The sequence below is a fragment of the Carassius gibelio genome, chromosome B22 (genome assembly GCF_023724105.1).
Source record: "Carassius gibelio isolate Cgi1373 ecotype wild population from Czech Republic chromosome B22, carGib1.2-hapl.c, whole genome shotgun sequence".
NCBI lineage: Eukaryota > Metazoa > Chordata > Actinopteri > Cypriniformes > Cyprinidae > Carassius > Carassius gibelio.
The window spans coordinates 30,423,317-30,437,160 of record NC_068417.1 but is presented as its reverse complement, the minus strand read 5'-3'; the positions used below and the strand labels follow the sequence as shown (position 1 = coordinate 30,437,160).

Below are 13,844 nucleotides of genomic sequence, written 5' to 3'. Positions count from 1 at the left end.
ACTAATTCTGATTATGATTCTAAAGTTTATTTTATTTTATTTTTAATAATTGTATCAGTATTCAATATTTCATGTTTTAAATAACAAAATATTATAAATGCATTTGTAACTGCAGGTTAAATGCATTCACGTTGCTCTGAGCTGAATTAAAGAAAATTTAAATAGGCCTATATCTAAATGCCTCTTCAGATTCAGCTTCTGTTTTCTTTGCATTGCAAAGATGATTTTTTTTTTTTTTTGATATTGATATAATTTATATGTATGCTAACAGCCCAAATGTCTTATTATTATAACTGACTGATTGAATGTAAGAATTTGACTCAAAAGATTAAGCACAATTTTAGAAATAAAGGGCTTTATGAAGGTAAAAATGTCCATAAAAAAAAATCAATTAAGCTTTAGTTAGGCTGAAACTTGAATGTTAAGTTGCATGACATAAATGCGATGTTTAGGTATTATAATTTGTATTACTATTATTTAATTTATTCCTAGTTATTCTTAATTTTTACATTGTATTGTTTATCTTTTCTTAAAGTAATGCGAAATTGATCTTTGTATTTTTTTATATGTTTCATTATTTATTATTATTTGATATATTTGTTTTTGCATTTTCAATGTAATTTGGCAATTAAATGCATTAAATGGTTTTAGATTTAACAGTAATGGTGGATTCCATTTCAGCAGTAAAAATATTTGTTTTTCTAAAAAGAAAACAAATAAGTTGTTTATTTTAAGAAACCTATCTTATTTTCTCTTGTATATGTAGTATTGCTCTTTAATAAAGAAAAATGACTTCTTATCCAATTACTCGATTAATTGATGGAATAATCAGTAGAATAGTTGATTACTAAAATAACCGATGACTCTATCAAGTTTGCTGGGAAAAGGAGGAAGCAACCTTGTTTCAGATTTAAGCTTGGAGATGTTTGTCTGAAATGTGAAAGGATGGCAGGAAGAAACAGTAGAGCCTGGACACTTTCCACAGACTAGAGATCAGTGAACCAGACATTTAAGGTCTGGAAAGATCTAGAACCCAAAAGGGTTGGGATTGGCGTAACTGATATTTGGCTGTAATTCATTGTCCGACATGAAATTATTTAGATGAAAAAGAGCAAGAATGAGGGATGAAACCATTTTCATTGACTACATCTCTAACTCTAAATGGAAAACAAGAGGGCAAAAGAAGAAAATGTAGAAAGACATTGGGGTCAAGACCGAAGTTAATTCAGACAGGGCCGACATGAAAACCAAGGACAAAACCATGTTGGGCCCATATCTCAAGTCCTTATCGTGTCCATATTGGCCTCATCATGAAATGTTTGCTGGGATGAAGATCAGTATGATTCTCCACTGAACACTTTCACAGAAAGATGCAATGTGTATAAAGGAATTGAGGAAAAACAGCCCAAGTTGTGGGTTAAGTTGTTATTACAAGTTCTCCAGAGAAAAGACGATTTTTATGTTGGAATCTGGTAATTACAGTAACTCAAATGTGACATGATCACACTGTAAGATATTCATTAGGCCACGCTAATAGAAACTGAAAAACTTGTAAATGTTTGACATAATCGTTATATCGGCATTAGAAAAGGATGGAGAATTAGCACCTCTGTGTAATCCTACTTAAATGACCTGGATAATGTCATAAGGTGCCAATTGTGTCCTTTATGGACTATTCTGTGATGTTTTGTAGTAGAAATAATGCGAGTAGTGCGTTCACTGAAAATACCAAAAAGAACAATTTTTAAACACCCTGATGATGCACTTAACCAAAAAAAAAAAAAAAAAAAAGAAAGAAAGAAAGAAGTGTGGGAAGTGTTGGACACTTTATACACTCAACTTTAACAGCTTTAAAAGTAAAGCGAAGGGGGCGGAGCTATCAGAATCCAATTATGAATGACAAAATAGCCTTATAAATTAAAACACTACAGAGTTGAGTACATAGTGTGTAAGTGCATATGTTGTGTGATTTAGGACACAGTTATAATCTTATTTATTTTATTTTTATGACGTTTTCACAGTTTTTAACACTGTAGCAACATTTTTTCTTGTTTTTCTTCTTTTTTCTTTCTTTAAATAGTTAACACTTCTAACAAGTTAACTTTCTAACAAGGCGCTCTAAAATACTTTTTTTTAATTCGTTAAGAGAACACAAGTTGCCATATTTTAATGTAGTTCCATCATCTGCCAGCAGGGGTTCAGAGGAACCTTAAACAAAAAACATCTAACAGGAATCTGACTTCTAGGTACAGAGCTCGAGGAAGTGACGTACATTTGACATCATCGTTCTCCTGATCGCTTTAATCCATTTTTCAATATTTTTACTTGTTTTGGGAAGTCGTGGAAATGCTATCATGATCAAAATAATAATAAAAATAATAATAACATTTATATAGCAATAAATAAATAAATTATACAAAATGAAAGCTTGTTCATCAGAACTTTGCCGTCAGTATTGTTTATCCATCGATGACAACTTCCGCGGCATTGAAACCCGGAAAAGGAGACAAAAGCCTACTTTCGGTTGCGTACAATAAATGTTATTGATTAACGATGATCACCAGGTATGTTTATGACTTTTAACCACATTCTGTTTACTCCAAACACTCCCACATATTTGAACCTACCGCGATCCGTGTAAAGAGAGTTTGCGTGCTCGTATTTGCGTCTGGCCTTGTTTCGTTCATGTTTTTCCCCCGTAAATGATTTATTGAAATTAAAATGAACAAACAAAGATTTTGGAAGTCATTAAAGGCCTACATTACACACCATTTAATTAACTCACTATTTGCATGTGTATCTGGGGGAAAATTGCTCATTATAATTTTGATTAAATGTAGTTATTAGCAATTTAGCATTATACTTTTTTATTAGTGTATTTTGTGTTTGTTTGTTATTAATTCAATCTTCCAGTGCATTCGAAGGTCTCAAAGTTTTACCTGTAGGATAAGATTGGTAATTATCACTGATCTATAATAGATATATATATAGAGAGAGAGAGAGAGAGAGAGAGAGATCAGTGGTTCAGATCCCCGCTTAATAACATTTACTACTAAATCATAATATATTTAGGGATGAGTTTAACAGGTGCGTAAGAATGATTCGAGATCTAATATAGTATTAAGTGAAATATTTGCTAATTTGTTTGAAGCGTATTGACAATTTATTTTAATAATAGTCCTATTATAAGAAATATACACTGCCACCATTTGGATTTTAAATAAGCAATTACTGAAAGCCTAGGATTTAATAATTATTGCAGTAATTAATATGTTTCTGGCATGCTACATGTTTTTTAATGAGTCTTTTAACTATGGATATTATATATATACATACCTCAATCTAACACACCCTCACATGTCCACGTCACTGTGTGGGAAGATTTGCATAACGCCAATTAAATTGTCAAACAAAGAAAGAAGACATAACTTAAATTTTCCCTGTACGCATTATTTAGTTGTGAAAGCAAAACTACTTTAAATCAGTGGTTAAGTTGTACTTCAACACTGTTCCAGAACAGTTCAACCCAAATATTCAGATATGTGCAGCGCATTTTACAGAGAACAAGGACTGTTTCCTGTGAGAGTAGCCTATAATGTGTCTGTGCACAAAGGCTGTATCTATAAAGTGATGCAGTTCCAACTTTACAAAGACTGGCACTTTTGACTCACAGTCTGTAAGTACATTTACATATGTCAAGGATTTAGCACTGATGATTCAAATGTGAGTTTTGAGCAGGGTAGAGTAGCACTTGTTGTTTGTAATTTCTCTGATCACAAATACAGACATGGTTTTATGTTTACGTAGCACAATACGAAATGCAAGACGTATAAAAAAAAGTCATTAAAAGTGGTGCTTAGAGGAGAAACAATAATGTACATTATGTAGAAAATAATGCGTTTTTTGAACCTTAAACCACAAACACATTGCAGTACACCAAATACACAAAATAACGTTCTTTTTAGCAGCATGATCACGTGATCCCTTTAATCACTTATTAATTACACATCAAATTTGACTCTAAAATTACCCACAAAAGATATTTTAAAGCCAATATTGTGTTATTTTTCCCCTTTTTCAGTTTTTTGGGAACTATCTCTTGAATTATTTTTTATTAATATGGAATTTTTTTAGATCTTTTATTAATATGTAAATATTAGGGCTGGGCGATATCTAAACAAAAAAAACTATATCTGGTTATTGTCAAAATGTTTATGATATTCCATATATATATATATATATATATATATATATATATATATATATATATATATATATATATATATATATATATATATGTTTGCATTTGCATTTAAATCATAAAAAACATAATTTTCTTTTGCCCATTAAAAACAACAACAACAAAAACTATTTAGATTTAACAGCTAATTTAAGCAGTTTAAAAAAAAAATCTAGACCAAGACCACATGTAGGCCTATATGTAACTGAAGCAGTGCAAAACAAGAACAGGAAGTGCATTCTGTCAACTTTAGTGCATGCAATTCCCATTTCAAACTATAAAACTGGGATAAGTATTTTATCTTATTTTTTTACAAGTTTTTTAGCTAAGAACAGGTCTGTCAACTGTCTGTGGTTTTAAGAGAAGCTCTGTGGCATGAAACTATGTTCCTACTGACACTAAAAATCCTCTTAGATGGGGAGCTGGTTGCTGAAGAACATAGCTATTTCTCATACAGTATATAAATATATATATTAGTGGTGGGCATAGATACATTTTTTCAATCTAGATTATGCTCAGTGTGATCTTGAAATTAATCTAGATTAATCTAGATTAAAATGGCTCATTCGAATTTCTGCCGAAGGCATTCAGAATATGTGTGTTACCCAAATAAAATTGACAAACAGTAAGTCTTTGAGAAGGGGTTTATCAAGCTAGGTGGTGCATTAGAAAAGGGGCTCATCTCCTGTTTCCAAAATGTATCACAAAGTGAAAAAGATGTAAACTAATTCCACATTGCACAAGGTGCAAACAACCTTACGCCTGTTTTACACAAATGTTTAAGTTTTTTTCAAGTTTGTAGGTGTCAAGGTACAGAAACCAAATAATTTAATGTAAAATAGCACTGGATAGTCTTCAATGTAAAAATGAAATATACAATAAAACCTACATTTATTCAGACACCTTCAACATCTCTCACATTATTAGTTTTGCTACATATATATATCAAAAATTATATCTGGTGTCTGAATAATTTTTGGTTTGACTGTTAAAACTACAAAGTAATTCAGTCAAGAACAGTGAGTGATTTTCTTTCATTTTCTTGGATTAACATTACAGCAGCCAGTAGCTAAATTAGGCGCGGTCACTTTAAGAGACCATGAACGCATCCAATATAATACACATCCCATTTTTTTTTTCTTGAACTGTTTACTTTCACTTAAAGGGGGGGTGAAATGCTATTTCATGCATACTGAGTTTATTACACTGTTAATGAGTTGGATTCCTATGCTAAACATGGACAAAGTTTAAAAAATTAAGTTGTACGTTTGAAGGAGTATTTTTGTTCCAAAAATACTCCTTCCGGTTTGTCACAAGTTTCGGAAAGTTTTTTTCGAGTATGGCTCTGTGTGACGTTAGATGGAGCGGAATTTCCTTATAAGGGCACTTCTGCCGGAAGAGCGCGCGCTCCCATATAGCAGAGCAATGAGAGAGCATAGGCATTCACTGATCAGAGCGAGAGCGTCGCGAAATGTCACAAAAGAAGTGTGTTTTTGGTTGCGAGGGCAAGACAACCCTGCACAGATTACCAAAAAAAAAACAGCATTAAGGGACCAGTGGACGGAGTTTATTTTTACAAGTGTATTTGTTTGTTCCCTGCATTTCAAAGATGCTTGTTTTACAAACAAGGCCCAGTTTGACGCCGGATTTGCACATCGTTTATTTCTTAAGGATAATGCAGTCCCAACGAAAAAGGGTCACGATCGTGTGTTGGAACCGCATGCGGTGAGTAAAACTGCTTAAAATATCTCTGCCTCCTTGTTAGTGCGTCCCCCTCCCCTCCCGGAGACTCGGGTTCGAGCCCCGCTCGGAGCGAGTCATTGCTGCTGCTGCTCTCGTTCAGTTTCAGCCTTCACAGCTGTCACAGCTTCCAAACGCTCTCAACGCAACTGGCGCTCGTGATTCTTTAGCTCCGCCCACATGTCACGCCTCCAGCCGGTCGTGTTTTTCCGGGAAAAATCGGTACAGACTAAACTAAACTAAAGACTTTTTGGAGTTATGAAGGATGCAGAACTACTCTATAGGTACTCAAGATTAACAGGATATTGAGTGAAAATGAGCATTTCACCCCCCCTTTAAGAAATAACTGACAGTTTTTTCAAGCATAATTTCCAAGGTGGATATTTTGACATATTTTGTATCTATTTGTCGGCACAAGAGCAAAAATAAGCAAATTCAATGTTCAAGTGTTTTGAGACGTCTTTCTCTTGGCAGAAGAGAGCTCGGTTCAGTGTCGCTGTCCATGATATGCGGCTCTCTCTCTCTCTCTCTCTCTCTCTCTCACAGCGCGCGAGCAACCAGCTACTCCGTTCAGATTTTCCGTGACTTGTGTTTGGATGCTTTAATGTTTAAATCCACATGCGGTAAGGCTTAAAAACATGTGAAAAAGATCAGCTTTCGTGACGATGCGCAGCAGTGGCCCGTCAACTATCCTGAGCATCTTTTTAGGCTGGCCTCAGTCAGTCGGTTATATTGTATAAAATACAATTATGTACGTTATGTTGTATAAATAATGAAGTGAATACTACATGACATTATGAGTTTAATCCCACTGATTAAAAACCTGCTATCATATACGTCACTCTACTGGTCATATTCAGCGCGCACAGCTCAAAACAGAAATGCAGAACATTAATAACTTCTGTCATATAGGATAACTTTATAATTAAGGCTGGGATAAACGATTATTTTTTAAACGATTAATCTAACGATTAATTTTTCAGAGCGATTCGATTTCGATTATCTCCTCATTAATTGACTACTAACAATTTATACATGTTGATTTACATATCTGAATGAAAAAAAACATGAATTCCTTAACATTGCAATATATGTTTATTGCTTTTAAAATTACAAAATAAAAGACTGACTAAGAATGCATTACTTTGCAGAAAAAAAATCTCTGAATGCTCCACGTGAAACTTTGGCATTCTGCCCTTTTTCTATCGTGTCTAATGATTTTGGTTAATATGCACGAGGGAGAGAGAGAGAGAGAGCAAGACAGCGGTCGTGAAGTTTGAAGACTGTGAGTGTGCGAGCGCGTGTGAAACTTTGTTGTTTGGCCCTTTGTCTATCGTGTTTAATGATTTTGATTAATATGCACAAGGGAGAGAGAGTGCAAGAAGTGCTCGTGTTGTTTGAAGACTGTGAGTGCACGCGCTCAGCCGGGGCTCATTCTATTCTACATCACTCACCGATCAAATAATGTTTTGACAGCCGCCAAAAAAAAGATAAATGCAGAAAAACCCCTGGATTGGTTATATAACGTTGGACAGAATGTTGATCCGGCCATCACGTATATTCAGCACACATAAGGTAAACGTTTTTTAGAGAAATAAAAACAGGTCGACGAATCGATGCGCATATTTTACGTCGACGTATTTTTTGCGTCAACGTCATCGATGATCTAGGCACGTTGTCCCAGCCCTATTTATAATGAAAGCACTATTGTAAAAATTGTGAATTGTTTGGGTTTCGCTGACGTTTAGTGTTAACTATCTTTTGATAAAAACATTATATACCCTGTTTGTATCTGCGAGGCATCTGTTACACATTTTCCCTCTGTTTTAACATGTCTGACTTGAGCTCAATGTATTTTGCCCCGCCCCCAAACATATTCAACTATCTGTCGAATATCGGCGAGATTCAAAAAATTCCGATTCGACTATGAAAATCCTTAGTCGGGGACACCCCTAGTTAATTCACTGAATAATATTCTCTGGAATATTAGAATATAACAATCAAAACTTTTCATCTGGAATGTTTTATCAAAATTCTGAATGTTTTTGTCCTTTAGATTATTAAATGCCTGCTGACAGCGCGGTTTATCTACGCAGTTACACAGAACTACACTAAAACTAATTACTCGCGGCAATAATAAATAATTAATTTCCATAGAGTTGTATTTATTTAGATGTTTATTTGTAAAATGATGGTTATTTAGTAAATGTTGATACAATTTAGGGTGTTTTAAAGAAGTGAATCTTGTTAAAAGTTACATGTGGTGACCGTGCAGGAGCATTTCCTGAGCATCAACCACATCAACCCTTTATTCCCAACATGCGCTCATTCATGGATGCATTTTAATTCAGGCAAAGTTACGAATTTTTTGGGATAGGACTTGATGGATTATTTAACATGATTCCATGAGTTGGTCTCTTTTTCTTAGATCCAAGCTGCATAAACTACATATCAGGCATTTATGTAATGCATCTAATTTGTGCATAACTGTCTGTTATGTTCAATTAAGTTGACTAACTACAGCAAATCAAGAACCTGCACGCCATTGTTGTTGTTCCCTCAGACATGCTGCAATGGCTATCCTGCCCCAAAATTCTCAAAACACCCACAAGATGACTGCGTTTATCTGTGAATCCGATATTACAAAACTGATATCCCGATTATGGTAAAATGTTTAAATATCAGGGAAATATTGGTAAATTGATATATCGGTTGATCTCTAAATAGCATGTTGAGAGATCAAATATAAATGTTCAAATAAAGCATAAAAAAATTAAACCTCAATAAAGATATATTTTAAAATGATAATTGCTTAATAAATGATTATGTGTATTTTATCGGCTCTATAAATAATTCTAGATAACTTATGTGAATTGTTTAAATGTGTAAAATACACATAAGCTTGTTATTCATCAACCTTTCAAAATTTATAGTAGGGCATGCAAATTTGGTCCGTTTTTGGCCAGAAAGAACATGCGCGAGTGTAAATATGAATGTAAATGCTGTCTCTGACAGCAGGTGGTGCTTATGGAAAAGATGAATTACAGCTGTTTCCCATAACCTCCATACACAAAACAGCATTGCAATTAAGAACACTTCCTTTAGGTCAGCGGTTCTCATTCGTTACATCCCTAGCGTGAACATTTGGGTGGTTTTATATGCAAATCTTCCTACATCATGACATAGAAATGTGGGAGCATGAATAAAAACTATTTGGATATTTAATAATTGTGTAAGTATCGTTAATTTGAAACAAGATATTAAAAAGCAGAACCACCAAACTACTGGGATCATAGATGTCATTCTAAATAATCAGTATCAGTGATTAAAAATAATGAGTGTTGTATGAGAGTTAAAGAACTTTGGTTAAGGGTGCCATTAAGACGCCAAACACCTTGTCTTGGATATACAGGTCAATAGTAAATTTAATTTAAATTTAATTCAAGTTGGACAAGTTTAGTTTGTGCAGCTGGTAAACTGAAGCTTCCTCTAAAAACTATACAACTCACAAGAGTGTTTGATTACAGTATTGAGTATTTCTAACCAGCATGCACCTCGTGGTGATCATGTGATCATCTCAGATGAGTTTATTGCTAGTGTAGTGATCTACTGATTTAGCAACAGGAAATTAATGGAAATTATTTCTGTTTCTACAGATTCTACTTCATCTGTGTGTCTGCAGTGCTGATACACAAAGGTGAGCATCTGAATGACATATTTCATATTCATGTTAAACATTTGCTGGATTAAAATATTTCTAGATTTCTTCTAGCTTTATTTTGGTTATACCCCTTTTTTTTTTAAACAATTTAATACCTGATTTAGAATTTTAGGAAAAAGTGTCAAATATATTTTGTATCTAAAATTTAACTAAAGTATATTTTTTGTCATGAATTGCCAAATAATCTCACATGGCACTAAAACAAACAAATAAAAATGTGTATGAATGTTATATTGTGTATTAACAGTTACAGTTTGTGTGATTTCAGTCTCTCTGCAGGTCACAGTAGATGGTTTTATTGGTGGTTCTGTTCTCCTGCCGTGTTCTTCATCTAAACATGATCATAAACTTCAAGACATGAATGTGTTTTGGAGACAGAATGACACCAAGAATGTGTTTGATATAATCAATGGTTTAGATTCAGTAGAGCAACAGGATCCACGATACAAGAACAGAGTTAGACCTTTTTCTGAAGAGTATGTGAGAGGAAACTTCAACATCAGACTCACTGATCTCAATTACGCTGATGCAGGAGAATACAGCTGTCTCATCACACACTCATCTGAACAGAAGACTGCGGTGCTGATCATCAAAGGTGTGTAGTAATGATTGACTGATATATTAATTTAAAAATTTATAAAGTTTGCTATTGTTCTTTCTTTCTTTCTTCGCAGAGCCAACAACAGAAAGTGCAACTATAGTGACTAAATCAGCTGATCAAGAAACCCAAAAACCAGGAACAGATGTGGTGACATCATCGTCTTTGCTCTGTTACATCATAGCACCTGTAGTAATAGTAATATTGATCATAGCCTGTTTCCTCTATAGAAAAAAAATTAAAGCTGTTTTATTCTCTCCTGTCACGACTGAATATAAAGGACAGACAGAAATAAATGTTTAAAGTTTCAAAAGTAATTGTTACAGCTTTCAGTGTTTCATTCTGGTGTCAGGAACTGTTTTGTGCTCTTATTTTCTTGCTGTTTGCACCGTGTTGCTCTTATAACAGAATGAAACAGGGATCTCCTTTAAAATGGATGGATGACTGATTCTGATAATGTGTTAGTGCCTTAATAATTTTGTTTCTGTTCCACAAATCTGCTTTTCTTTGTTGTGTTTTCAAATATTAAATCTATTTTGTATTCTTTATTTATAATTATTTAATTAACAATCTGATTAATTACAGGATTATTGTATTATACAAATTGTATTTACCTGTAGTTTTATCTCTCTCTCAAGAAATTTCAAATAAAGCTTTTTAGCATGACTAGTATTGGCAATGCGTCAGCCATTACAGGGACACACAATGAACAACATTATGTAATACATCAAATAAAAATGTCTCTTTTTATGAAGAAATAAGACATTAAGGTTGTTTAAGAATATCTTACATGCATGCATGTATGTTTCAAATTGTAGTTTCCACTGTCTTGACTCTCTGTTTATAGCAGGCTGATATTTATTATGCTCCTTGCCAGAGTTTTCTCACAAAATAATCCAAAATTGTTGTACTATCTTGTGAATAGAGATTTATTGGCCTCTTTCCAGTAAACACTAAAGTGCATGTTCTGCTTCTTGCATTGCTGGACTTGAGCTTTGTATGAACTGGGATCATTTTTATATGATTAATAAAGTGTCTGTCCTATTCCAGCTCTTCATGTGTTGTTTGAAATTTAATTTTTTGGATGCTCTTTCAATTTTAGATCTAAAGGAGTTGGTTCAATTATTGGTTTTAGGATTTTTAGCTAGTTAATGGCCTGTTTCATAAAACAAGTTTACCAAATAAGCTAGGTTTATTTAAGTTAGTCTGACGTATTGTGAGTTGATATGGTTCAAAATAAGTCAGACTGAAATAAGCCTGGCTTTATTGGTAAACTTGTTTTAAGAAACAGGCTCCAGGTATGTTCAAAAACTTTGTTTCCTGCTCTGAAGATGTTTTTATTTTCCATAAACCTGGATCCGTTTTTAAATCTCTCACTCACACCATGGCACCATTGACTCTTGTCAGCCTTGTTTGGCTGCTTTGTGTCATGTTGAGAATCAATCATCAACTAATGAAGCTATTGACTGGTGCTTATTTCATTGAAAAAAAAACAGAAACATTACAATACAAAACATGAAGCTTAATACAATATAAATTTAAAATAAATTAAATCAAACAATAGTTATATCATTTGGCACAACAGAGGCAGTGTTTATACTGTAAATGTGATTGGTTTTGTTTAGTTGGTCTTGAGAAAAGATTTTAAGAACCTCTGGGAAAAAAAAAATGTGGTAGCGTCTTGTTCCTGATGTAATTTAGGAATAAAATTAAAGTAATATAAAATTACTTAAAAAATGAGTTGAATGTTACTTATTTTGAACGATATCTTATTTTATTGAAATGGCATCAAAGATTGTAAAATGAAAATGGCAGCAAATATAGTAACTTGCAAATTGAATCAGTAACTTACATAAGTACGAGAGTGAAGCTTCCTTTCATCCGCTGCACTGGAAAAACTCTGTTCTGGATTCTGATCCTTTCTCTGAACGACCTCTCATAGTTCTGCTGTCAGTGAATCTTTAAAATGATAGCACGAGTTTATCGTCACTGTAAGAGCAGAGCAAGAATGCAGAGATTCCAGTCCCATCCAGAGAGAGAGAGGGAGGAGGGAGGGAGAGAGAGAGAGAGAGGGAGAGGGAGGGAGAGAGCGAGAGAAACAAGTTAGTTAAAACTACAGGGAAATACTTTCTGCCTTTTCCATGAATTTGCCATTCTAATGTTATTAACATCACCAACAGATGCAGCTGATAGCACAGAATTACAGCACTGACTCTCTTCTCAAAATAATAAATAGTTTTAAAAAACAATTCTACCATAAAAATAAATTGCCAGTATTGTGTTTTTTTTTCCCCAGAAAGATCTGCTTCATAGTTCTTCTCTATCTATTTTTATCCTGACAGACAAATACTAGATATATTCTCTGATAGTCTAATGAGTGTACAGACTTTACCTTTAAGGATTTTAAGACTTCAGTTCACAAAAACCAGATGAGAAGGCCACAGTATCAATGTTCTTTAATAATAATATAAACATTTTTAAGTGCTTTATCAATAATTGAACACTGTTAACTGAAATTAATCAAACAGTGAAGATGTAATAATAAAGTATCATTGAAACTGTTCAAAAGCTGTTTATTCTGAATGTTCTCCCATTTCTGCTGTCTTTCTGTCTTTAATAATCTACACTTTCATGTCGTGACTTCAGTTTGTCACTGTGAGAGAATGACATGAATGCAGATCTTCCTCTTACACCCACATGTGTGACGTTCAGAGAACCTGAAAGAGACTTTGAAACAAACAGTTTGAACAACAACAACAACAAAAAAAAAAGCATTGTTTTCAAAGTTTGCTAGATTGATGAATTGCTGGTGTTTGTTATACAGCATGTTCACACACCAATTCTTTGTTATTGTTGTAATGCTAATATTCATCTTTTGTTTTATTATTTTCTATTTCATTAGATTTTGTCTTATCTGAGCAAAATAGTTTTAAGGCCTTTTCTACTTTTCTTACATCTAGATGAAATCCAATTGCTGGTCATGTTTTCCATGTGTTAGTAAAAAAATCACAGTTCTCTAAACAGCATTTATTTGCAGATCTATGCAGAAAATATAAAATACAATAAAGAAATGTATTATATTATTATTGTTGTTGTTATTTACAACTATTATTATTATTACACCATGTCACCTTTTATACAGAACTCAAAGCAATGTATCCTGTTCTTTATATTGTTATTGTCTGCTGCCCTCCAGAGGCTGTGAAGATAAAATGTTTACTTATTTCCTCATTGCAGGAGGTTAGATATCTAATCACGCACACTGTACCTTCCTTAAGTACAGACACAATGGTGAATCTAATTCACCTCAGAGACGGTCCTAATGGGTTCAGTTAGTTCATTACGTGAAAGATCAGTTCATTTCAACCCAGTAAATCCTGTCTATGTAGCATTTTTTTCTGTCCCAACTGTAGTCTGCACGAGCAGTTTTCCCTCTGCTGTAGGGAATGATGTTCCTGTGATGGCCCAGATCTGAATTACAGACAAGAGCCAATGAATAATCCCATACATTTATGTTTGACAGGTGACAATCAACCTAAACTCTG

At 33.7% G+C, this 13,844-nt stretch overlaps 1 protein-coding gene across 1 annotated transcript; it reads left to right on the top strand.

Annotated features, from left to right (window-relative positions):
* The first annotated feature begins 2,333 nt into the window (after positions 1-2,333).
* LOC127987532 (CD276 antigen homolog) lies at positions 2,334-11,348 on the top strand. Its single transcript, XM_052589900.1, has 4 exons — positions 2,334-2,564; positions 9,637-9,677; positions 9,970-10,296; positions 10,376-11,348. The coding sequence occupies exons 1-4, from the start codon at positions 2,554-2,556 to the stop codon at positions 10,600-10,602; spliced, it is 606 nt and encodes a 201-aa protein (XP_052445860.1). The 5' UTR covers positions 2,334-2,553; the 3' UTR covers positions 10,603-11,348.
* Positions 11,349-13,844: the final 2,496 nt, after the last annotated feature.

Excerpts from the sequence above, each read along its gene's own strand:
- LOC127987532 (XM_052589900.1), top strand. Across the intron at positions 9,678-9,969 it reads TGCAGTGCTGATACACAAAG|TCTCTCTGCAGGTCACAGTA; the intron begins GTGAGCATCTGA and ends GTGTGATTTCAG. Across the intron at positions 10,297-10,375 it reads TGCGGTGCTGATCATCAAAG|AGCCAACAACAGAAAGTGCA; the intron begins GTGTGTAGTAAT and ends CTTTCTTCGCAG.